The following is a 24,734-nucleotide window of genomic DNA, read 5'->3' as shown; positions in this document are numbered from 1 at the left end:
GTCTATTTTTCTTTAAGTATTTCTGTCAATATTTTACTTTAAATTTTTTTGAAGCAATTTTTTAAGTACATACATATTTGGAAATGTTTTATCTTCATAATATGAACCTTTGTCATTGTGAGGTATCCCTCTTTATCACAGGTAACACTTCGTAAAGTTTACTTTGTTTGTGGTTAACATAGCTGTACTAGCCTTATTTTGGTTAGTATTTGCATGGTATGTCTTTTTTTTTTCCCATTTCTTTACTCTCAGCCTTTCTGAATTCACATGTCTTTTATAAACATCACATAGTTAGGTTTTCTCTTTTTTTATATGGCCTGACAATCTTCAAATTTTAATAGGAGCATTTCATCTATTTACATTTAATATAATCACCAATATATTTGGGTTTAAAATCTGCATTTTATGTGCTTTTTATTTGTCCTACCTGATATATGTTCCTTTGTCTTTTCTTCCTTGTCTTTTTTGCTCTTTCTTGCATTTTTTGACTACTTTTTTATTCCATTTTTTTTGTTTGTTTGGAAGTTTTACACTTTTACTATTATTTTAGTATTAACCAAATGGTGAAAACAGATCTGTGATCTATCAGTGTCTGTTAACTAGTAGTTTTATCTTTTTCCTAGATAATACAGGTGCTTTAGTATGCCTTACTATGATATGATTTTGTTGCTTTTATTGTTGTGTATCTTAATTATCTGTATGTTTTAAATCCAACACATCGTTATTGTGTTTTATGCAGTCACTGTTTAGACATACTCACTTTTCATTGCCTTTCATTATTTCTCACACCTCTAACTTTTCTTCTTGAGACATTTTCAATCTTCCCTTCAATATTTCCTTTAGTGCAGGTCTGCTGGTGTCAGATTCTCCCCATAGTCTGTCTGAAATGTCTTTGTTTCACCTTCATTCCTGAAAATTATTTTCTATATATAACAGTTAAGCTTGGCAGTTCCTTTTTCCTTTCATACCATGAAAATATTCCATTGTTTTCTGCATTCCATTATTTCTGTTGAGAAACAGACTTTGAATCTAATAGTTGTTCCTTTTTTGCAAGTAATTTGCTTTTTGTAACTGCTTTTAAGTCTTTCTTTTACCTTAGGCCTTTAGTTTTTAACAGTAGTTTGTCTAGGTATAGACTTCTTTTCATTTCTCTTTCTTAGGGGTTGTAGGCTTTCTTAAATTCCTAGGTTAATATCTTTAACTGCTTTTAAAAAATGCTCTGCCATGATCTCTTCAATATTTCTTCTGTAGGATCTCTCTTGTCCTGATATTTGCCCAGGCTGGAGTGCAGTGACGTAAACTTGGCTCACTGCAACCTCTGCCTCTCGAGTTTAAGCAATTCCCTTAACTCAGCATCCTGAGTACTGGGACTACAGGCGCATGCCACCATGCCGAGCTAATTTTTGTATTTTCAGTGGAAATGGGGTTTCTTCACATTGGCTAGGCTGGTCTTGAACTCCTGACCTCAGGTGATCCGCCCGCCTCAGCCTCCCAAAGTGCTGGGATTACAGGTGTGAGCCACTGCGCCCAGCCATTCTTTTACTTTCTTTTGTGAATTTTTCCATTCTTTCGTTTCTTCCTGCTTGGTTCAGGATTTTTCTTTTGACCTAATTTCCAGTCCACTACTTCAACTATGTCTTCCTATCTCCTTCAGCATGGTTATTTTAAATCCCATAGCCACCATATCTGGAGTCTTTTAGGGTTTCTGTTTTCTGTCATTTTTACTAGTTTTTGTTTACGTTGTCTTGTCTCCTTTTGTGCCTGTTACCTTTGATTATTTGTCAGAGTATTTGAAACATTATTTTTAAAATATTTTGAGGCCTAGGATAATGTTACTTTCCTCCACAGAATGTTTTCATTTTTTTCTGCCTGGTCCTGAAGTATTAGCAATCTGAGATTACTTTAATTCATTTTTAGGGATTAGAATTTTCTGGACCATCCAGATGACTTGAAGCTAGACTATAGTATCTGCGAGGACTTTTGTAATTTCAGTTTACTCTTAGTCTAAGAAACAAACCTTAGGGATCCCAGTGTCAGGCACGGAGGTTTTGCCAGGCAGCAACTCACACCGTTGAGTGGGTCTGGCTCCAACTTTTATTCTCTACCCCAAGATGATGGCAAACTTTTTCTGTAAAGGACTAGAGAATATATTTTAGGCTTTGTAGGCCAGTCTCCGTCTCAGCAATCAACTCTGCCATTGTTCTGAAAAAGCCGCAATAAACAATAGGTAAATTAATGAGGATGAACGTATTCCAATGAAGCTGTATTTACAAAATATGTGCAAGGCTAGATTTGCCACACAGGCCATAGTTTGCCATCCTCTGCTGTAGCACGTCAAAAGCTCTGTTTAGAGTCACAGCCACCTCTGACATTTAGATTAGCGCTAAATGCTGGACTAGCCTCTCCTTAAATCTATCTGGTTAGCTCTTCAATGCCTTCAAGCATATGTTGAGTTTTTATGTTTCTTAGCAGGAGATTAACTTGGAAAGTTTAGTTTGCCACTACCAGAAGCTAAAGTCACATATAAAGTAACCAATGTTTGGAAAAAAAAAAAAAAAAAAAGGGGAGAAGCAGCAATGAGATTTTCACACTCTAATCTCAAGAATAGAAGTTTCTAAGAAAATATATCTCGCTAGCACCCTGTGTTATATAAATGACTACATTTTGTTTTTGTTTTTCTTTTTTTTTTTTTTTTTTTTTTTTTTTTTTTTTTTGAGACGGAGTCTCGCTCTGCCGCCCAGGCTGGAGTGCAGTGGCCGGATCTCAGCTCACTGCAAGCTCCGCCTCCCGGGTTCACGCCATTCTCCTGCCTCAGCCTCCCGAGTAGCTGGGACTACAGGCGCCGCCACCTCGCCCGGCTAGTTTTTTGTATTTTTAAAGTAGAGACGGGGTTTCACCGTGTCAGCCAGGATGGTCTCGATCTCCTGACCTCGTGATCCGCCCGTCTCGGCCTCCCAAAGTGCTGGGATTACAGGCTTGAGCCACCGCGCCCGGCCTATTTTTGTTTTTCAAAACTGAGTTTTAGAACATACTTCTATGGTCTTCCTAGAGAGATTGTACATTCCAAGGCTAAAGTTATAGAGCACTGTTATCCATCAGAACTTACTATGATGATAGGAAATGTATATGTGTACCAGTCAGTGTAGGGGTCACGAGCTACTTGTGGCTATTGAGCACTTGAAATGTGGCTAGTGTGACTGCAGAACTGAAATGTTACTTCAATTTTAATTAATTAAAAAAATATCCAGATGTGGCTATTTTGTTTGGAATGGATGCAGCTTATATTAAAAGAAGAATCTCATCTCAGTACACAATGGTTTTTTACACTCCCACCTACCGAAGTATCCATTTTCCAGCACTCTTGCAAGAAATATTTTAACTTAAATGTATTGGATGAATGATGTCTCACTAAATATCCTAGGCCTTGCAGAATGTTTCCATTTGTTCTTACCATTCACCTGGTGTGATGGAAGTACACTTGTTATCCTAAAAGATCTGCATGAAACTGATGCAGTCACTCAATTTACTTTCTAATGTGAATTTTTCTCTGCAGGGAAAGGGGCGTATTCGTCGAGGAAACTATCCAGGTCCATCGTCTCCTGTTGTAGTTCGGTTGCCTTCTGTGTCTGATGTCTCAGAGGAGACCTTGACTAGTGAGGCAGCCATGGAGACTGACATCACAGAACAGCAGCAAGCAGCTATGCAGCAGGAGGAGAGAGTACTGACTGAGCAGATTGAGAACCTACAGAAGGAGAAGTGAGTATCCAGGAGGAAGGGGAGAGACAGTCATTGTCTGTTTTCATTTCCTTCCTTCTATCGTTTCTTTATTTTTTCTTATTTATTATCTCCTGTGTGTTAAACACTGTGTCAGGTGGTACAGGAGATGTTGAAATGACAAAGACATGTTGCCTGTACTCAGTTAACAGTGTGAAAGTTGTTCCCTCTGGGAAGCCAGTTTCATGAGCTGGAAAACCTGAGGCTGCTACAGTGATGGTCTGGAGAGGCTGACTGGGAGGAGGACACAGTATCCACAGGGCATGTCAGTCTTAGTCACGATTCATCTAGCAGTAACAGTGGGGAGCCAAGATGAGGCACTGGAGTCCTAACAGGTCAGAGACCAGCCTTCACGAACAGATTTATTTTGCAAAGAAGAGTAATAATTCTTAGGCTAAGCCAAAGTCCCTTTCAAGAATGGGCATCATTCACAAATCCATGAAGGAAGGTTATTAGCCAAAGATCCATATGGCCATGGGAACAGCAACTAGATGGTCATAGTAATGCTATAGCCCTAGAGAGTGCTGGGATACTGGATAGGGAAATTGGTTGCAATTTAGGAGAGAGACAAATAAGAAGCTCTTTTACCTCCATTCATCACTGTTGCAGGGATTGGGTGACATTATGCCTTGGGGATAATATGAACATGCCATGGTTCTCCCTAAAGGTGCTGTGTAATAGTTCTGGTCGACATTGATGACTCTTAGAAAGTCTTAATGGGATCTTTATTCCTGAGTTCCAGGATCACAGGTCTTGAGTTTGACTTATAAGGGGATATGAGACTGTTAAAGTACTTTTTTGGTCTCTCATGATTGATTCTGGAATATATATAGGCCAGCTAAAAAAGCAGCTGGGGCTCAGCTGTAAAAAACATGATAAGGCAAAGATGATATACATTGACCAGGGGCTATTTGCTAGAAGAGTGATCTGAAAAGAAGACCCAATTCGGCTTTGATGCAGATGATGTTAGCGGTCTTGAAGGATTCATAGGAATTTTCAAGTAAGGGGAGAGTCCCTAGATAAAGAAAGAAGAACGAGCACAGTCTCAGAATGCACATGACCTCAGACAATTGTAATACTGGTGATACTATTCTTGAAATGATTGTTCATGGATCTCAAGCTAGGTAAAGTGGAAGTAAAGGTAAGGGGCTCTGTTAGGGAAGAGACTTGATTAGAAGGTGAGTAAGAATTGGAAGGATAAGGAGGTTGTGAACAGGGCAGAATATTGGATTCACAGTTGGTGTATTTAGGTAATGACAAGCTCCAGCATCTGCCCATTGGAGAAAGTAGCTTAGCAAAAGTGGAGGAAAATACTGTTAGAAGTTGCAGACATAAAAGAACTTCAGTGTTAGGATATTGAGATGAATTTTTACAAAGATATTAATTGAATAGATCAGGTGATGTCAAGCATTAGTGAGAAAGCAAGGTTAGGAGCTGAGTACCAAAGACATCACGGAATGTGGGGCATTACTGAGAGGCAGCTGGGTGACTGATGAAGAAGGAAGACTAGAGAATGCGATAACTAAAGATGGCATAAGCTTCAAAGGACAGAAAAGATCAATCAGTGTTTTTCTTCATCTAGAGGTCTCTGTGGTGAAGGTAGAGGATATAGTCCACAGCCAGTTAGTAAGCTTCATGGAAAATAGTTTAGGAGCTGGAAGGAATCTTAGAGGTTATCTAATTTAATCTCTTTGTTTTGTGGTAGGAAGCTGAGGTCCAGAGAGAGAAAGGTACTTTCCTGATGCATTATGGATATTATGAACAAGGTTAGAGCCCTGATCTCCTGATTATCAGTCCAGAGTTCATTTTACTGAAAGATCTCACCACGACAGCATCTTCACCCTACTCTTACCCCTATTATTGGTCCTAGATTGACTATGATTTTGTCCTTTAGTCCATATAGTTTTAGCGTTCACCATATTTGGCATCACCACCTGGATGGGGACAGTAAAAATGGACTCTCTCTGCTTCTTAGATTCCTGACTTTCATGGAGGATCTTTTTTTCTGTTATCTTCCTTCCACTTCCTATCAAATATGCTAATGGTTTCTTGATTGTATCTTACAGGGAGGAGCTGACATTTGAGATGCTTGTACTGGAACCCCGTGCCTCTGATGATGAAACTCTTGAGTCTGAGGCCTCCATTGGGACTGCTGATAGCTCAGAAAATTTGAATATGGAGTCTGAATGTGCTATCTCTGAGAAATCAGGTAAGTGAACATGGTAGACCAAAGACGCCAGATTTGTTTTGCAAAGGAGGAATAAAGATTCCGAAACCAAGAGAAAGTCTTTCAAGAATGCACTGACCATACATCAGCAGTAACAAAGTCCTGAGGAATTTTGTCCTTTTATCCATATAGTTTTAGCCTTCATCGTTTGGCATACAGGTCCTTATCACTATCTGGATGGGGATAAGAAATGTAATTGTCTTTGCTACTTAGATTCCTGACTTCCATGGAAGGTCTTTTTTTTCCTGTTGTCTTTGTAAAGCTTCCATATACATTGTTTATCAAACCAACTCTTCAGTGTGATTGAGTTTTGTTTGTTTGTTTTGTTTTGTTTGGTAATTTAATGTTTTATCCTGTACTTACCACAGAGAAAAGCCAATAATCACAATATATGTTGTCTTACTGACCCATGACCCATTTTCTGAGCGTGGCAGGAATTGTGCCCCACTGTGAGGTGGGACTATATACATATACAAAGGAGGTGTTTAACTGAGTGGCATGTCTCAGGGAGATGTAGAACTTATCTACATATCCCGGCAGTTTTTAATATGATAGTGACTGTTCTAGGCCTCCACTGGTGGCATAGTCAAACACCAGATTTCCTTGAGGATGATTCTGAACTGCTATATAGAGAAATGGATGGTGAGCTCTCTTTGACTATGACTGTGCCCATAGTAAGTCAGCCTGGAACCTCCAAATCTTATCCCACCCAATTTCATGTGTGAACAGTGACACCTATTCATTACATGATGATTTGCTTTAGAGTGCACTGTCATTTACATCTTTGGTCTCTTTTTTGCCTCAGAGAGAAGCTTAGCCCTTAGCTCCCTGAAGACAGCTGGCAAGTCTGAACCTTCCAGCAAGTTGCGAAAGCAGCTTAAAAAGCAGCAAGACTCTTTAGATGTAGTGGACTCTTCAGTCTCCTCTTTATGTCTGTCTAACACGGCATCGTCTCATGGGACCAGAAAACTATTTCAGATTTATTCCAAATCTCCATTCTACCGAGCTGCCTCAGCTAATGAGGCCCTGGGAATGGAAGGACCATTGGGCCAGACCAAATCCCTGGAAGACAGGCCTCAGTTCATCAGCAGAGGAACCTTCAACCCAGAAAAGGGCAAACAAAAATTAAAGAATGTGAAAAACTCACCTCAGAAAACCAAAGAGACCCCAGAGGGAACAGTCATGTCTGGCCGCAGAAAAACTGTGGACCCAGACTGCACCTCCAACCAACAGCTAGCACTCTTTGGAAATAATGAATTTATGGTCTGAACCGGCAGATGTGTGTCCCTCCGTGGCTACAGAGTGGTAAACACATCTCACCTTTGGGGCTGCGTTTTATCACCTCGTCCACAATAGTCCATCCTAATTGTGGTCCTGCCTCTTTTCTAAGCATATGGCTAAGACTGTATGTGCTGAATTCCTGGGCCTCCTGCAGAAGCAGAAAGCCTGCTGGGGATGGTGCCAGCTGTGCCTTGGCTGCTGTATTTGAATTGAGATTTTACTAAACAAAGCCACCTAGGGCCTGGGGATTTGGGTCAGTTAGAGTTGCTTCTCCCCCACCCTCTTTTCCCTTCCCAAAGGTGGGTGTTGAACTAGGGGGGATATTGCTGACCTGAGGGACCCTCTCATTTCTGACATTTGAAGAAAACGTATAAATCTTTCTTAACTATGAAAGCAAAAGCCTTTGGGTTTATTTTGGGATAGTTAGGAGCTGGGGTAGAATATAATTTTTTTCCAAAAACTTATAAACAAAAAGCCTAATCCCTCTATTTTAAGATTTCTGAAAAAACACTCCATGTTATATTCTGGGGAAAGCAAAAAAAGTGATTGTTTCCATTAAGCCATCAGAGCGTGTCTCAGAGATATCTTGTTATATGGTGAAGAAGAGAATACCTATTTTGTTTTTGATGATGTTTGATGTCATAATAATCAGTGCTGGTTTGACTCCTGTTTAGTTCCTGCCAAATACATTGCATGGGCTGAAGTGTCAGTAGCCATACTGTTCTCATATTTCCTGGTCCTAGGATCAGATTCTTATACTTTAATTTTTAGTTTCCCAGAGACATGGTGATCCCTAAACTTATGAAGGTTCCATCCTAAGCCATTCAGGCTTTTCTCTTTGTATAGATTAAACCGAAAACCACATATGAGCCTGTTCATCTGCTGGTGGATTCCCACCACAGACTCAAATAATGTGACCGTTTAGTTAGTTCTCCAAAAATATTCACATACAATATTGCATGAATAAGTGTTACAGAAAGCTGCCAAAAAATAAAAAGGTTTTTAATATGACCTATCTAACTTTTATCTTCCTTTTCTCAGACCATCAGTATTAAATAGATGGAAAAAAATCAAGGACTACTTGAAGCTATTTTTGTTAATATTCTGGTTACTGAAGTTTATTGTAAATATGTATGTATAGTAGGCATATTTCTTTTTAACCTTGTGCTTCCCTCCTTCCCATGGAATTTCTTCCCACAGATTAGGGGCCACTGGACAAGGGGATGAGAGCCATTCATCCCTGGGTTGAGGGAATAGTAAGACATCATTTTCACCACTGGGTGGTCTTCATACACATGAGTTGTAATAACATTTTAAGTATCTTAGCATTTGTGGGAATAGAAATCTGTTTTTGCTATTTATAATATATGAAAAATGAAACATGATAGCCTTTCTCGAGATAAGTATGTGAAATGTTTATTTTTAAAGTTACTAAATGCATCTTGTCTTGCTACTACATGCACTGCTCTGAAAAAGAGCCTTTACCATCTATAACCTGTATTTTGGTTATTCTTCCTTTTCATACTTCTTTGAAGTTGTGGAAATATTAAGTCTTTTGTTAAGGCAGAGTCTCTCCTGTTACACAACACTGAACCTCATGCCACTGCCTCAGTGGTTATTGGCCAGCCCCAGAGGTTAGACTTGGAGCATAATTCTGAGTGGCAGCTAAAGGTAGCAGGAGTTTTACCTCTCCCTGCTTTGGGTTCAGAATTGAGCCAGAGAAAGGAAGCTTTTAAAATCTCCAGAATAATGATGGTTAATGAGCAAATGTTATGCTTTATATCCCACAGACATCTGCCACCTTGTTTGTCTTGTCCTGAGGAGTAATAAATGTTAAGCTTTTAAAAATCTGAATTTCAGAGAATCTCCTAGAGGACAGAGGAAAACCCCTCAGCATGGTGTGTCATAGTGGGATTGCTGGTTCCTTAGCCCCATGCCAGGTTGCACAGTCTGTGTTTCAGTGTTCTTGGGGGAGTAGTGTGCTGCTGGGCATTAATTGTTACTCTGCACTTACTCCAGAATGTTGGTTAAATCCTGTATTTAAAAAAAAAAGAGATTGCCCTTATCAGATAATTTCCTGTGGCCCAGAGGAATGGCCAGGAGAAGACATGTTGGCACATGTTCTTCCTTCTAAATCTTTGTGGGATTTTTTTAGTAAAATAAGTTTTTTGGCAGTTAAAAAATGACTGATGTAAGTCACTTTATAGGAACTAGCTGATGGATGTTAAGAGACTTTATAATTTTTCTCAGGGACCTGAAACTCCAATTTGGGTAAAATTCAATTAAAAAAAAAAAAAAAGAAAAAACTTGTTTTTTTCAGTTGCTAGATTTATGTGGATTTCTAGTCATTTAATCTGCCAGGATTGGGGTGGGTGGGTGAGGAGGAGAGATCCACAAAATTGTAAGAGTGGAGAGCAGTGTGGGGCCCTCCCTTTGAGGGAAAGCCGTTGTTTACATAGGGTAATAGGCCTTGTTGGCCTGATCAAGAGATGAAGCCATAACTCCTAAAAACCTTCAGAACCAAATGCTGTGTCTGCATCCATCTGTTCTCACTGGCCCTCTGCATGGTAAAGTTATGTCACCACAAAGTGATGCCGCGTTACAGTCACTTATGAAACTGTTAGCCCTTCGTATGCATCACACTTGTGGTTCCGTAGTGCTTCTCCTTTGCTTGTTTGCTTTGATCTGCATGGCAGCAGTGGGGCAGCTCCACATTTGGAGCCCATACTCCAAAATGCAGAGCACTCTACTTCTAGCACACATTCCCAGCCCCAAACAAAACCTGAATTTTCAACTCTGCCCATTAAAGTGAATGTATTCCTGTAATTTAGTATGTACTTATTATGGAAAATGTAACAAAAGCAGAGAAGTGTGATTTCATTCTGTATCACAAATTGAAGCAAATTAACAGCAAATCCAGCAGGATTCAGGGAGGCTTAGTTTACAACGTATTTTGTACCTCCTGCCATTTAAATTATTTTGCCACTCTGGGCTTCTGAAAACACAAAGGGAGATACAGCCCTCCAACTATGAGCCTTGCAGAGAGAGACAAAAGGGCCAGAGGTCCTGGGATGGAATACTAGAGCCCCCATCTTCTCTTGCTTTGGAAACCTGCCAGAGCACTTATCCTGCTGGAAGATTAATGCACACTCTGTTCTGTGTTTCATAACGGTAGAGTTGTTTTCACCATCCAAAACAGAGGGTCACAAAAACAGAGGGTCAGAAGTGTGCTGAAAAGATGTGGTCCAGCAGGGTTCTATAGTCCCACCTCAGTGCCTGTGGTCTGTGTTTTTAACTGTAACAAGCACTTTGGTAAACTAGAAAGAAGAAAGGATTCTCAGGATGTGTTCAAAGCTAAGAGAGTTTTCATTTTAAAAAGAAACATACTCTATGGCTTTCCTCATCCTCCTCTCTTTTTTCTTCTTGGTGGGAAGCTGGATGCGGGACATGCATCATTCTGTATGGACAAATGTGTTACGTCCACCCATACTCTTGTGACAACTCCCCAGCACTGTCCCCCAATACCATGCTGGACTTGGTAGTAAAACTCCGTGGTATCTGTGGGAGTCCTCTCTTTCTGTGCCCTAGACTACTTTTAACAAACACTTTTCTCTGGAATGACTCCCACATGTAATTGGGTATTGAAAGGGTAACAGCAAAATGATGATTGTGGAGATGGATCTGTTAGGTCTCATATTGGTCCCCTGGTTGAAACTTTTTTCAAAAAAGCCCCCACAATGGGCCTGTCACCTTGCTAGTCATCCATTCTTAATGCCTATTTATCAGCCCTCTGAGGTCATATAAAAGTTGCACCTTTTGAACCACAAGTATTTGTATTTACTATGGGAAAGGTGTGGACTACAGATTAGTATTATATTTAATGGATTTTAAGTAATTTATAAGTATGCTGAGTGTAAATTTTTAAAGAACTGTATTATAAAAGGACATATCCTGTGAAATATAACATTTTACTGTTTAATAGAATAATTCTATAAGAAGAATGATTTGTCTCACCCACGGAACTGATTACATTCCGGATGCAATCAACAGGCACTTTGTAATTTCCTTTTTGTTTTTTTTCTTTGCGGGGGGTTGAGGGGTAACAAGACATCATCTGTATAAAGTGCAGTTTGTGTCACTCAAAATATGCACTGTATGGCTACACAAAAGCAGCTTGATGAACAAATCACCCTATGGCTCATTAAAGAACAAAGCTTCCAGAAGCAGCAATATGTGTGGTTTGTTTTCCAACCATCCTGGCTCCCACTCCAACTATTCCAACCCAACTCCAAGAAACAGCAGTGACTTCTTAGTTACACTGATGTGTTTTCAGGAAAGGACTCAACCCACAGTTGACAAAACACAGAGGTGGTAGTCACTGGAACTCAACTGAATTCAAGTAAAGGTGTGATTCAAGGTGTTTTTTCTGTAGTGGATGCAGGCTGCTGGCTGTCAAGACTTCGTTTAATCGGTTTAAGGCTAGAAGGGCAGGAAAAGCAGTAAATCTGCATTTAGGATCCTCCCCTAAATTGGCCACTTGAAGAAGTAGCAAGGTTGCTAATACAGGGCTCAAGGATTCTCACTGAAAAGCAAAGCAACACATTGCAATAGAAACAGAAATTTTAACTCAGTTTGTCATTTTTTTTCTGCCACCAACTTTTACTGCATGACTGGGAAAGGCATTTGCTCTCTCTGAATGTTAGTTTTCTTATCTGGAGGTCAGTTCTCTTTCCCAAACTCCCATATTTGGAGAACTCCTACTGACCCACAGGTTTTAATGTAAAAGGCAGTTGTCCTGGGAAGTTTGCTCTGACCCCGTGAATTGGGTTAGAGGTCTGTGTTCTCAACAGCTGTCAGTATTCATGGTGTCAAACACTTGCCTGTCTTGCTGACTCTTAGATCCCAGCACCTAACAAAAGGTGCTGGGCAGATATTGGATGAGAGGATTGATTAGGATCAGTGGTTCCAAAATGCCAAATCAGGTCTAAGGTTACATGGGGAAAAAAACATGTAGTGATTTTTTTCCCCTAATGCCAAATGTATTCAATTTTTAAAATTCTGGGGTCATCCTTCTCACTTGTTTTTACATTAAATTTACATTTACATTTTTGCATTAAATTTACATTGAAATATGAATAGTGAGTGTTGTTTAAAATTCCCTTAGTTGCCCATAATAAAACCTGCAAATACCATTTTTATTTATTTTTATTTTTTTGAGATGGAGTCTCACTCTGTCACCCAGGCTGGAATGCAGTGGCACAATCTTGGCTCACCGCAACTCCCACCTCCCAGGTTCAAGTGATTCTCCTGCCTCAGCCTCCCAAGTAGCTGTGACTACAGGTGCCTGCCACCATGCCTGGCTAATTTTTGTATTTTTAGTAGAGACGGGGTTTCACCATGTTGGCCAGGCTAGTCTCGGACTCCCGACCTCAGGTGATCTGCCTGCCTTGGCCTCCCAAAGTGCTGGGATTGCAGGTGTGAGCCACCACGCCCAGGCGAAATACCATTCTTAAAACTTGCCCCTGAGATTACGGCGTCGACAACTATTGTGATGACAAAGACCTGAGAACAGAAAGGTACATAAGGAGAGGCAAGTTATACAGTGACCAGAGCTTTGGTTTGTTTTTTAAAATTGCTTTTGCCCCTAGAATCGGTGGCAGTACGGTGTCTTAGAGCCAGAGATAGAACCGTGAAAGTAGATAAGGTACATGTAATATCTGACTGTTGAATCTTGTAGGTATGTCAGACTCACAGTCAAGGAGTGTATCGCCCACAGGCATTGTCCTAGGTGCTTAGGGTACATTAGTGAACAAAGATCTCTGCCCTGTGGAGCCTGCATTCTAGTGGGGGACACCAGTGATGTCCACCAGATGGAGACTAGTCATCTGCAATACCTGGGTTGACTATCGGGTTGCACTTCTTGGCATCTTTAAGTCTTCCCCTGCCCTTCCTACCTTGAAATATCCCCTTGTGGGTAGAGAAGTGTCTTGTGAATCTAAAAACTAGCTTCGTTTGAAAAGGCCCAGATAGTCCCACAGGGACTACCTCTGTGGTGCTTCATAGCCAAAGACATTGGCATTAAGGGAAGAAAAAAAAGCTTTTGAATTCTCTCTTCTAATAAGGACCCTATATGCAATGAAAAAGCCATTACTCATCAGAATTTCAGTAGAGCCAATCTGCAACAAAAAGTTGAATAATGGCTGTCATCCTAGGTGGTTTACAGACAGGAATTTGTATTCCTGTCTGTAAGACATGCTGAGAGCTGCACCAGATTAGGAAAACAGACGCCACTTTGTATTCCAGGTGAGATGGACTTAGTACAGAAATTAGGATCTGACAAAGGTCAGAGATACTCCCACAGGTCAAGAAAGCCAATACAAATCTCAGCTAAAAGTCCCAGAGTTCTCAAGAGCTTGCCTGGAAGCTAGTGCAATTCTAGCCAGGAGGCTGCTGTGAAATCTATTTTCCCACGACGTGGCTGCAGTGTCTCCAAAGAAAAATGGCTTCTGTTTTTCCTAATGCCAAATTTAATCAGTTTGGCATTAGGGGGAAAAAAATGTCCTGTGAGTGCCTTTCATTAGCAAGTCCTAGGAGAAAGGGTTTCTGGGACATGTAGTTCTTTCCTGGCATCTCTGCAATGAAGAAAAGCCCTTAGAAGTGGGGAAGGGGGTGGTATTGATGCCAGATTGACAGCAGACAATCCAGCTTATGTACTTCCTCTAATTCTCCAAGACTTCTTCTTGGAGAGCCCTCAAATCTCCTTCCCAATGTAGATGTGCTGTACTCACACATCCCAGATGCTAGCCTGTGAACTTCAGCAGGCTACCTTTGCAGTCTTACCATGTCCCCCAAAGCCAAACTGTAAGATAAATATGCAGGACTGGTCATGTCATATTTCAACCATGTGTCTTACTAAGGTGGCTTTGCTCAGGCCTTAGCTCATATGGATAAAACCTTTGATAGGGAATTGGACTGTATAATGGCATTATAGGCATTAGATGACTGGATTAACTGAGGCCACTCTGATACTTTCAAAAGTTGGAGAGAATCTGAAGTAGTCTGGGGACTGAAGTAAGAAGGGCTTCAGCTGGGTAGCATTTCCCATACTCTTTCCTTTCTGGCAACAGCCCTAGCTGTTCTCAGTTCCTGAGTAGACAGGGCATTTCTGTCAGCTAAGGGAGTTCAAACACAAGCCAAAGGACAGGGAACCCCTAGGATTGCTCAGACTTCTCACATGACCCTTTCTGTCTTGATTTCAAGCGCTTATCCTTTGAAGGCAGAAAATGCGACAGAATTGTTCAGTCTTTCATTCCAAAAGTGAAGGGGGAGTGGGAAAGAGGCAGTGCCAGACTTAAGCAGCATTCGGTAGAGTCACACCAAGGTTTGAGTCCTCTCTAAACAGTTTTTTCATTTATAAATGGAGAAAATTAGCCCTTCCCTCAGAGTTAATCTGAGGATTAAATAGCAATTTTAAAAGTGCCCAGCTCACTGCCTGCTATTAATATATGCATTGCCTGATCTATGTTAATGTGTTAAAATATTATTTTCACAGTCATCTGGGTCTATCTTCGAAAAGGATTAAGTTTGGCCAGGGTGCAGTGGCTCACACGTGTAATCCCAACACTTTGGGAGGCCAAGGTGGGTGGCTCACCTGAAGTCGGGAGCTCTAGACCAGCCTGGCCAACATGGAGAAACCCCGTCTCTACTGAAAATACAAAATTAGCTGGGTATGGTGGTGCATACCTGCAATCCCAGCTACTCAGGAGGCTGAGGCAGGAGAATCACTTATACCTGGGAGGCGGAGGTTGTGGTGAGTCAAAATTGCGCCATTGCACTCCAGCCTGTGCAACAAGAGTGAAACTCCGTCTCAAAAAAAAAAAAAAAAAAAAAAAAAAGAAAAATAAAATGATGAGGGTTGTCTGAGCTGTATCTTTCCATAAGGACCTAAGAAGTGATGAAGAGTCCCTTTCACAAAAAGTACCTGTAGCTGCCTTATGTTGAGTTGCAGGGTGTTGACCTTTACTTAGGAAGGAGATGAGGGAGATAGGAGATAAAGGTTGAGACATGCTGCGGGTGATGGGATGCCATCTGGAGAGAAGCTGGATGGTTGAATTCTATGGGAGATCCACTGGGCTTGAATTCATTGCACCTGGTCTCTGACTTGGAGTGGAACCCAGAGGGAACTCAAAGACCTTGCACTCATTCCTTCAGTGTCCTCAAAGGGAGAGCCTTGACAACACTCATTTTTCTTTTTTTTTTTTTTTTTTTTTTTTTTTTTTTTTATTGAGGTCTAACAAAATACAGTAAAGTGCACAGCTCGATGAATTTTTACCTATGAATACATTTGTGAAACCACTGCCCAGATCAAAATCAACATTTCTAGTATACCGGAGGGCTCCCATGGGCCCTCTCTGAATCAATCCCCTGCCACCCAGAAGTAACCACTATTCCAACTTCTATTACTGTCAATTAGTCTTGCCTGTTCCTGAACTCTGCATAAATGGAACTTCTGCCTGGTTTCTTTCATTCAACTTTTATGTCTGTGAAGTTTACCTGTGTTGCCACATGTATCCATAATTCATTCTTTTTAAGTTATTTTTCATTATATGAATATACCACAATTTGTTAATTCATCCTACCATCAATGTACAATTTGGGGCTATTATGAATAAAGCTGCTATGAATATTCTTACAATATCTTTCAGTGGGCATCTCTGCTGGGTAGACACACCTACGAGGAATTTCTGGGGCAAAGAGTAGGCAAATGTTTCATTTCAGTAGATTGTTCTCCAGAGTGCTTGGAAACATTTCACCTCCACCCCCACTAGTTTTTGAACATATCACAAAGGAGCTTCTCCATTGGAGTATTCCCTATGGTCTTGCGGAAAAAGAGGAGCTCGATGCGTTCCGCAGTGATAAACCTCAAAGACGGGAGGAGCAGGAGCAATTTCCCAAACCTGAACAGGAGAGAGGACGCCATCAGTTTTACGACCAGCTTCTGAGCACTAGTCCTTGGAGCAGTGCCCTCCCAGGAAAGGCAAGGGAGGAAGCAGAGGAGAGATGAGGTCCCCAGAGCAGGTCAGGAGGAATTTCGACGAAAAGCCGCATTCAGGCCGGGCGCGGTGGCTCACGCCTGTAATCCCAGCACTTTGGGAGGCCAAGGCCAGCGGATCACAAGGTCAGGAGATCGAGACCATCCTGGCTAACACGGTGAAACCCCGTCTCTACTAAAAATACAAAAAGTTAGCCGGGCGCGGTGGCGGGCGCCTGTAGTCCCAGCTACTCAGGAGGCTGAGGCAGGAGGATGGCATGAACCCAGGAGGCGGAGCTTGCAGTGAGCCGAGATCGCGCCACTACACTCCAGCCTGGGCCACACAGCGAGACTCCGTCTCAAAAGAAAAAAAAAGAAAAGAAAAGAACTATTTGCTAAGACAGGAGTCCACAACACAAAAGACAGATGGTGAAGCCCCAAGAGACAGATGGGGGAACCAAACCTTCCCTGGGTAGGTCTGATGGCCAGGGTCAATGCCCAGCATCAAGGAGGCTACTCCACACTGGGCAGCCCCAAGCTCCCCTCACCGGGAGTTTCCGGGAAACCTTCCCCACCACTCAGTGATCTGCTGGACTTGCTCTGCCAACCTAAGGCCTTCCTTTCTCTTGCTAGTGCCAAGTGAGCAGCACTGAGCAAGTAATATACCCCTCCCATCTGCCTTCCCTGCTTCTGTTTTTCTGATCTAAAGAGTGGGAGGAAGAAGACATAACTATAAAGTCAGTTAGAGAATGTTTTTTCCAAACTGCAGGTATTGCCCCACTTAGTGGGTCTGAAATTAAATTCAGTGGGTCACAATCAGCCTTTTCTAAACAAATAAAAGAGAAATATCAGGTAAATTGTACAAGGTAAGGGTAGGAATTACTTCATGGAAGTTCACTTTGGTGTCTGTGTGCATATCAGGGGGCGATGGTAATTGTGTTTCTTCTGGGCGTTGCAGTTTTTAAAAACTGAAATAATATGCTGGATTAGAGAACCCCAAACCACTATCTTCACACTCAATTCTGCTTGTAATAGGCAATGAACCACTATAGAAGGGGCATAGGAAATCTTAACCAGCATTATGAAATTTGACGCATAACCAATATGCCAGGACATCTCTGGGGGCTGGTTCCAACAGAAACTTGGCAGAGAAAGGCTGCTGGTTTCTGAATGTCTCTGATGCCCACTCTTCTTCAGATGCTAAGTCAAGTCTTAGTAGTAGCAGCGTTCTCCCTATGCTCATAAGCAGCACAAATCTTCCTGTGCCGTGTGGCATAGACTTCGTATACTGTGACTTTTCTTAAAAGGAAATTACCTCTTCTCCTTGTAATCATTTCTTGGACTAGAGATGATGCAAGGATGCCCATATTAGCTCACTTCTTCAGAAAGAAACTGCTGGGAGCCCCAAAGAATGCAGATAACATGGTCTAAAATAGCCAGTAGATGCCTGAAGGCCAAGTGTTCCAAACTTGCTGAGGCTCCATGACAACTGCCCATGCTGGGCCAAACAGCATAGTCCCAGAGCACTGGCTCCTGCCCTACCCTCACCCAGCGACACTCAGCCTGCAGCAACTCTCAACTCCAAACCTAGCCAGGGCCATCCATGTGCTTGGCATCTCTACAGGATGCTCAGTGCACCTCCAAAACACCTTATCATCTTCCCTCAAAACCGTCTTTCCTCCTGGCTTCCCTCAAAACCGTCCTTCCTCCTGGCTTTCCTTTTCCTCTTCTCCCAAAGAGCTCCCAAAGAGCTCCTCTTCCCTCATTCCTTACCTTCACCCAAACACTGGGTCTGACCTATTCCAACTCCTAGAGTCTCCCTTCCACTCCCCCGGCCATGCCCAAAGATCAGAACTTCATGGAACCACCTGGAAGGTGGCAGTAGCTGCCACCCCCTTCCCAGTAGTATCCTCTGTACCCATGGCCATGCCCGTCTGCGTGAGGTCCAGCCCTGTGTATGACACACTCCTGCTCGGAAACCTGCAGTAGCTGCTCTCTGCCTCCCAAGTCAGACGTGGCCTTTGGCTGGCATTCAAAGTCCTGAATGGACTGGTCCTGGCGTACTTTTCTGGCTTATTCTCCCCATTTCTCACTGGCACCTGTTATACCTTCAAGGTGGGCTCCTGTCCTAACAACATATCATGCTTGCCCCTCTCTCCCTTTGCAAATGATGTTTTCTTTTAGATTTCTTCCTTTCAAGTCCAGCCCTGTCTCCCCAAAGTCCCTCCCAATTCTGCTTTACGCTTCCCATGCCAAAGGGTCTCTGTCTCCTGCAGATTCATGCAACCCTCAGTACCTGACTAGGGCAGTTTGCATCTTCAGTGCGGTCACTGCTGGTTGTCTCTGGAAGGCAGTAGCTTTGTCTTATGTACATCTTGGTCCCCACCCCGGGACCTGGTACTATGCCTGGGACACAGTAGATGTTTGCTGTGTGCCGCTGAACTGAGACCCTTGTGCTGTCTAATCAGTGAGCCCTGGGAGGGTGTGGGAGAGGCGGGGAAAGGGTAGAGAGGGCAGGGACAGATGAGTGGGTGGGCGCATGCTCAGGTCACCTCACGGGCTGGCTGGGGTGGTGGGCCTTGCTGTGCTGGCTCAGCATCACTTGGGACTGGTCCTGCAAGGCCTCTACGTGCTCAGGATCCTTCAGTCCCCGCGTCTCTGGGGAGAAGCAGCACCAGTGAGCTTAGCACAGGTTTACAGCTGTTATAAGGCTGGCCATGAAGTGGTGGCCCAGGGCTCTGGCTGCAGACATGGGCGTGGGGTCCTGTGGGGTGGGCTTTGCCAGGGCCAGGGGAGCCACGAGGGGCTCTGGTGGGGGCTCAGGGTCTCCCAGGGGCTCCCAGCCTGCCCTGTCCCCTCACAGTCAACCAGGAGTGGCCCCAAGGAGAAGGGAGTCCAGCCTCACCCCTTTCCTCCCGCCCCCCGGATAGAGGCCTACACACATCTGCACACATGTGGGTGGTGCAGGGAGAGTGAGAGGCACAGAGAAGTCACCAGAATTCCCATTCAAGGCTTAGACAGAGACTCAGCTACCTGGCTTGAAGAGGACCAGGGCCTTCATGCAGGCGAACTCCGTGGGGTCCACCGCCAACGCCCGGAACCGAGAGATAGTTTCCCGCAGGACACGCGTCTCCATGCTGGCCAGTGTGAGCCGGCCCTGGGCACCACCGGCAGCAGAGGCCTCAGGCGGTGCCAGCAGAGGACAGCTGTCCAGAGGCAGAGACCACTGGATGGCCCCGAGGAGGAAAAGTTCACTCCACGCCTCTTCCAGCAGGATCACCTGTGCTCAGAAAGGGATGCCTGTTATGGCAGACACACAGCTTCTCTGGCTCAGTCTGGAGGCTCTGCCACCATCTCAGGCACCCAAGGAATAGAAGTGCTGTCCTGGGACTCAAGAATGCTCTCCTGACATCAGCCAGGGGCCCAGAGCTCTGGGATTTGGCACCATCTGGCTCAGCTGCCTACCATCCGAGACACTGGGTTCCATCCAGCGCTGCAGCTGGGACATTTAGGAACGCCCAGAGCCATTTGGAGTTGGGCAGCCTCAGAGACTTGCCTCATGAGTGTCCTAAGTTGAGTGTATTCAAGAGGTGTGGCCTGACTCTTCTGAGCTGCTCCACCCCAGCACACAGACTGGCTGAGGGCCTCAGACGCTCCTCGTGCCTCTCCTCCTGGCTTTCCCGAAAGATCTGCTTGCCCTTTAGAAGCTGAGAGGGATGGCCCAGAGCCAGAGAGACTGGACTAAAATGCAAGCCCTGAAGTCACAGGCACTTGTGCTCCAAGGGGGCCTAGAGTCAGCCACTCAGGCTGTTCAGGGTGTGTAGGTCACTTGTCACCCACAGAATGTCTGCAGGGCCTGAGGGTCTTCCAGAACATAAGAAGACCCTGGGCCCTGTGGGTCCCTGGCCACCATCATCTCCTAGGGGTGCACCCCGACCATCATCCCTGCGCCGGAGATGCATGCACCCCCACTGTCACCATCCCTGAGATGCACCCCAGCCACTGCTGGCTCAGAGGTGTGTGTCCCCAGCCATCACCATCCAAGCTGTGTGCACCTCCATTCATAATGGCATGGGGATGTGTGTGCCCTGTCTGGGTGACTCGAGTGGGCCGCCTGACCCTAGCCCAGGCTAGCTCCCCAGCAGGCAGGCCGGTCGGTACCTGATCCCGGAAGGGCAGGCTGGAGAACACAGGTAGGTTCTTGGCCCACTTGACGGCCATGAAGAGCAGGCGAGCTGAGGTTTCATGGACGCTGTCCAGGCCGCAGGGGGAGGAAGAGGAGTATGGAGAGGAGGGGAACTCGGGGTCATTGCTGGTGACATCAATATTCTCATCAGCTGTTGGAGGAGGAGGTTGTGATCTTAGCATCTGCTTCTCAGGAGGTGGCAGGGAGTGCTTGGGGCCCGGGGAAGTGAGGATCAAGGCGAGGCGCTGCAGCCCCACTGTGACCCGGGTAGCCAAGCCTGCTGTGCTCTCAGCCGCTCTCCCACTTACCATCCTCTGGCTCCAGCTTAGCACAGGTTTCGGCTGTTATAAGGCTGGCCATGAAGTGGTGGCCCAGGGCTCTGGCTGCAGACATGGGCGTGGGGCCCCGTGGGCTGGGCCCTGCCGGGGTCGGGGGAGCCACCAGGGGCTCCGGCCGGGGCTCAGTGCTGGACTCCATGCTGTCCAGGCGGACCTGGGCTGTGCTTCGGGGCTGGCGCTCGTTCTGCACGGCTGGGGAGGCAGGAAGGGTCAGAACGACACGCCAGCCAGTCCCGCTGCCCATCTCTTGTCACGTCCCCCGGGGCCAGTGCCCTGCCTCACCGTCCTGGTTCATGCCCGCCTGCAGGCACTTCTTCAGCCGGCAGGCCTGGCACTGGTTGCGATGCGCCTTGTCCACAGGGCACATCCCTGCCCCCACCTGGCACCTGCAGGCGAAGACGAGACCCCGGGGGTCAGTGTCCCTCCCAGGTCCTGAACCATGGCTTTGGACATTTTTGCCCAAGCCCCTCCTCCCCTGAACGCCCCCTCACCCCTCCAGAACCCCTCAGGGGCAGGAGCCCAGCAGGGCCCACCGCCCTCACCTGTAGATGAGCCTCCGCCGCACGCTCCTCTTGAAGAAGCCACTGCAGCCGTTGCAGGCATAGATGCCGTAGTGCTTCCCGCTGCTGCTGTCTCCGCACACGCGGCACTGGAGCGAGGGGCTCACGCCTGAGGGGCAGGGGGCAGGGGGCAGGGCTGGGCGGGGGCAGGGCCGTACGCTCCCCTCCGTCCCTCAGGTCCTTTTCCCAGTCCTCGGGCCCCGTCCACCCGCATTTGAACGAACCCACGCGTGACTCTTCCATCCGGAGAAGTGTCTCCCTCATTGTGCATCCACACCCCAGCCCCCAGCCCCATTCCCTGCCCTTTCTCCTCCCTGAGTGGAATTTTCAGCAAGAGTCCAAGCCCTGGCTCCACTTCCCCAGCTCCCATCCCTTCTCTGTGGGTGGGTTCAGGCTGCGTCCTCCCACAGAAACATTCTTGTCAACACCACTAGGGACCTCTGGGCTGTTAAGCCCTAAGGGCGCTTCTCTGTTCTTTCCTTCCCCATCGGCTGGGCTGTCCTGTCCTGGCTCTGCAGCCTGCCCGCCCCCAACCCCCCTCCCCACCCCACTGTGTTTCTAGGAATCTGGGTTTGCCCGCAGGCTACCCCACCCTTGCCCACAGCCGGTGGGGCTGGGTCTGAGTTGCTCTGGCTCCTTCCATGGTTCCTGGGAACCTCTGGCCCTTACCCTGCTCCCCAAGGGCCCAGACCTGACCCTACCTCCAGGAGAAGCCATACCTGTTGGATCCTCCCCCAGGCCCCACCTGCCTGGAGACTCCTTCCTGGAGGCAGCCCCAGCTGCAGGCGCAGCTGCAGCCACGGTGGAGCTCATCAGAGCTGTTGGTCTGGTGTTGGTGGGTTCCAGGGCAGCCTCTGCCTGCCTGTGGGAGGCCTGGGTTGCTGAGCCGGGCCCAGCCTCTACCTCAGTCCATGAACCTCTGTCTCTCTGCGCCCGTCTCTCTTCTCTCTCTGCTCCTACCTCTCCGTGGCAGCCCCCTCTGCCTTTGCCTCTCTCCCTGTCTCTGTGTCTCTCTATGGGTCTCCGCCTCTCTGTCTTCCTGCCTGAACTCTGTCTGAACTCAGGAGCTGCCCCAAGGTTCCGAAGCCCCTCACAGCAGAGGCTCTGGCTTGAGGAGATTTCTCCCGGGGCAGCCGCTGGATGCAGTTTATGATCCTCTTAATCTTTACTGTCTCCATAGGGGATCAGTCGGCCACACCTGCAGCATTACCAAGGTGCCCTGGGAGCCGGTCAGTCCTGCTACCCCATGCTGGTTCCTGGGCTGCCCAAGGTCCCCCGGGGCCCTCCTGCCCTATGTGCTCAGATGTTCACCATTCCATGCCACATCTTGAAGAGATGTATGGACTCCACTTCTCCCAAGGACTTTAAATCTTTTTTTTTTTTTTTTTATACAGAGTCTCGCTGTGCCACCCAGGCTGGAGTGCAGTAGCGTGGTCTCAGCTCACTGCCAACTCTGCCTCCCGGCTTCAAGCCATTCTTCTGCCTCAGCCTCCCGAGTAGATGGGATTACAGGCGCCTGCCACCACGTTTGGCTAAGTTTTTTGTATTTTTAGTAGGGGTTTTGCCATGTTGGCCAGGCTGGTCTCGAACTCATGACCTCAAGTGATCTGCCTGCCTTAGCCTCCCAAAGTGCTGGGATTACAGGCGTGAGCTACCGTGCCTGGCTGGACTTTAAATTCTTTTGAGCTGCTTGGCACACGTCCGAAGGCAAGTGTGTGGCCAGTGTGTGTGCCTGTGCCTGTGCGGGTCCTGCCTGAGACACTCCCCTTGGGTCCTAGGTAGCTCTGGCTCTGCCCCCCGAGTTTCTCACTACAATCCCTTGGAAAGAGACTGCTTCAGGCTCACAATTTGAGGATCCGGCCCCCACCAGAAGGCTAGCAGTCCCCAGACGCCTGGCACAGAGGATGCTCCCAGAACTGTCCCCCGTAGGGTCTGAGGCTGGCCTGGAGGAAAGAGGCTCGGAGCTCCATCTGGGGGGTCTCCTTCAGGCCTGTGAGGGAGCAGAAGAGGAGCTGGCAGGCTCTTTCCTCACCCGCCTGAGAGTCAGGCCTGCAGGACAAGAGCCGGTGAGGACATACCCACCTTAAGCCTGGCCACGGGCTCTCAGGAGGCCTCCCCTTACCCCGAACTCAGCCTCACAGCTCCGCCGGCCTCTCGCCACGCCAGCCCCTGCACTGCCCCCAGGCCCAGCCTTCCCAGCTCAGGCCCAGCGATGCCTCTGCTCCTGTGGGAAGGAGAGGGAAGGAGGAACCTATCTGACATCCTTGTCTTATAGCAAGCCCCGGGCCCCCGCAGGGAGTGTGGAGAGAGCAGAGGCAGACCCAGGTTTAAGTCCCTTCTCCATCACCAGCCAGCCTTGTGTCCCTGAGAAAGTGACTCAACCTGTCCAAACTTCAGTTCCTCACCTGTAAAACAGGATGAGGAAAGCACCTGTCCTATGGGTATAGTTGGGGAACTAAAGACAGTGGTTCAGGAAACATGTTTCAGCGCCTGGTACTCAGTGAGAACCTAATAAATGGTGCGTGCAGTTGATACTGTTACTATTCTTGGGGTTATTGAGAAGATCACACTCAGCAGCCTTTTCTTGCCTGCTCCTCCGCCCCCAGCCCCACCTGCCGGCCCCCTCTCTGCCCGGGACAGAGCTGAAAGCCTATGCTGTCCTGGAAGGGACCACTTGTTCCCAGCAGACCAGAGCTCACCTCTGGGTGAGCTGGGGTGGGGTTGGTCCAGCTTTAGACCCCAAGGGGAAGCGGGCAGAGTGTGAAGCTTCTAGAAGGATCACGGAGTTAAGGGGACAGGGGGCGGGGCCTAGCCCTTATGTAAGTGGGGTTAACCCTCCCTGTGACAGAGAAGCACAATTGGGGATTTGGGAAGTCAGCTCGAGGGGCTTTGCAGGGTAATCCGCTTTCTGGGGCCTCAGAAGATCGAGGCCACCGGGCCGGGTGCTCTCACCTGTCCTCCTCTCCTCCGTCCTCACCCCTCCCTGCCTCCTCTGCCAAAAAGCCCCTCAGGACAAGGTCTCCAGCTCCACCTAAGACCGAAGCTGAGGGCATCCTCCATGAACTGGACTGGCCACTGCCTTCTTCCCGAAGCCGCTTTTTCCCATCTCTTCTACAACACGGGTCTTTGTCTTGAACTTGTCATCGCCTCCACGTACCCAGAGGCTGGTCCCAGCAGCCCTTCCCGGTCTCTCCTCGGGCAGTCTCACACATCCTCACAGCTTCCACGGCCACTTCACATCACTTCCACTGTGGAGTCCAGCTCCACATGCCCCAGACCAACCCACCCCCAATTTATCTGCACAAAGGTAGTAACCCCAGGATTGGGGAGCTGCCTG

At 46.5% G+C, this 24,734-nt stretch overlaps 2 protein-coding genes across 14 annotated transcripts in view; one reads left to right on the top strand and one right to left on the bottom strand.

The window, feature by feature from the left end:
- The window catches only part of MYO9A (myosin IXA), a 307,192-nt gene extending 295,684 nt beyond the window's left edge, over positions 1-11,508 (top strand). For all 13 annotated transcript variants that reach the window (XM_050796252.1, XM_050796251.1, XM_050796254.1 and 10 more), the window contains 3 exons: positions 3,554-3,756; positions 5,841-5,983; positions 6,807-11,508. In XM_050796252.1, coding sequence (XP_050652209.1) covers positions 3,554-3,756; positions 5,841-5,983; positions 6,807-7,270 — 810 coding nt within the window. In that variant the 3' untranslated portion in view covers positions 7,271-11,508. The remainder of the gene's footprint in view (positions 1-3,553; positions 3,757-5,840; positions 5,984-6,806) is intronic.
- A 3,987-nt stretch (positions 11,509-15,495) lies between these two features.
- On the bottom strand, positions 15,496-24,450 carry NR2E3 (nuclear receptor subfamily 2 group E member 3). Its single transcript, XM_050798188.1, has 9 exons — positions 24,350-24,450; positions 22,117-22,505; positions 21,380-21,506; positions 21,120-21,223; positions 20,808-21,029; positions 20,475-20,650; positions 19,347-19,593; positions 18,866-18,971; positions 15,496-16,239 (listed from the first exon to the last, which is right to left on the bottom strand). The coding sequence occupies exons 1-9, from the start codon at positions 24,448-24,450 to the stop codon at positions 16,107-16,109; spliced, it is 1,605 nt and encodes a 534-aa protein (XP_050654145.1). The 3' UTR covers positions 15,496-16,106.
- Between the last annotated feature and the right edge of the window lie 284 nt (positions 24,451-24,734).

Source organism: Macaca thibetana, chromosome 7, assembly GCF_024542745.1.
Source record: "Macaca thibetana thibetana isolate TM-01 chromosome 7, ASM2454274v1, whole genome shotgun sequence".
Lineage (NCBI taxonomy): Eukaryota > Metazoa > Chordata > Mammalia > Primates > Cercopithecidae > Macaca > Macaca thibetana.
The sequence above is the reverse complement of the archived record's forward strand: the minus strand, read 5'-3'. Positions and strand labels throughout refer to the sequence as shown.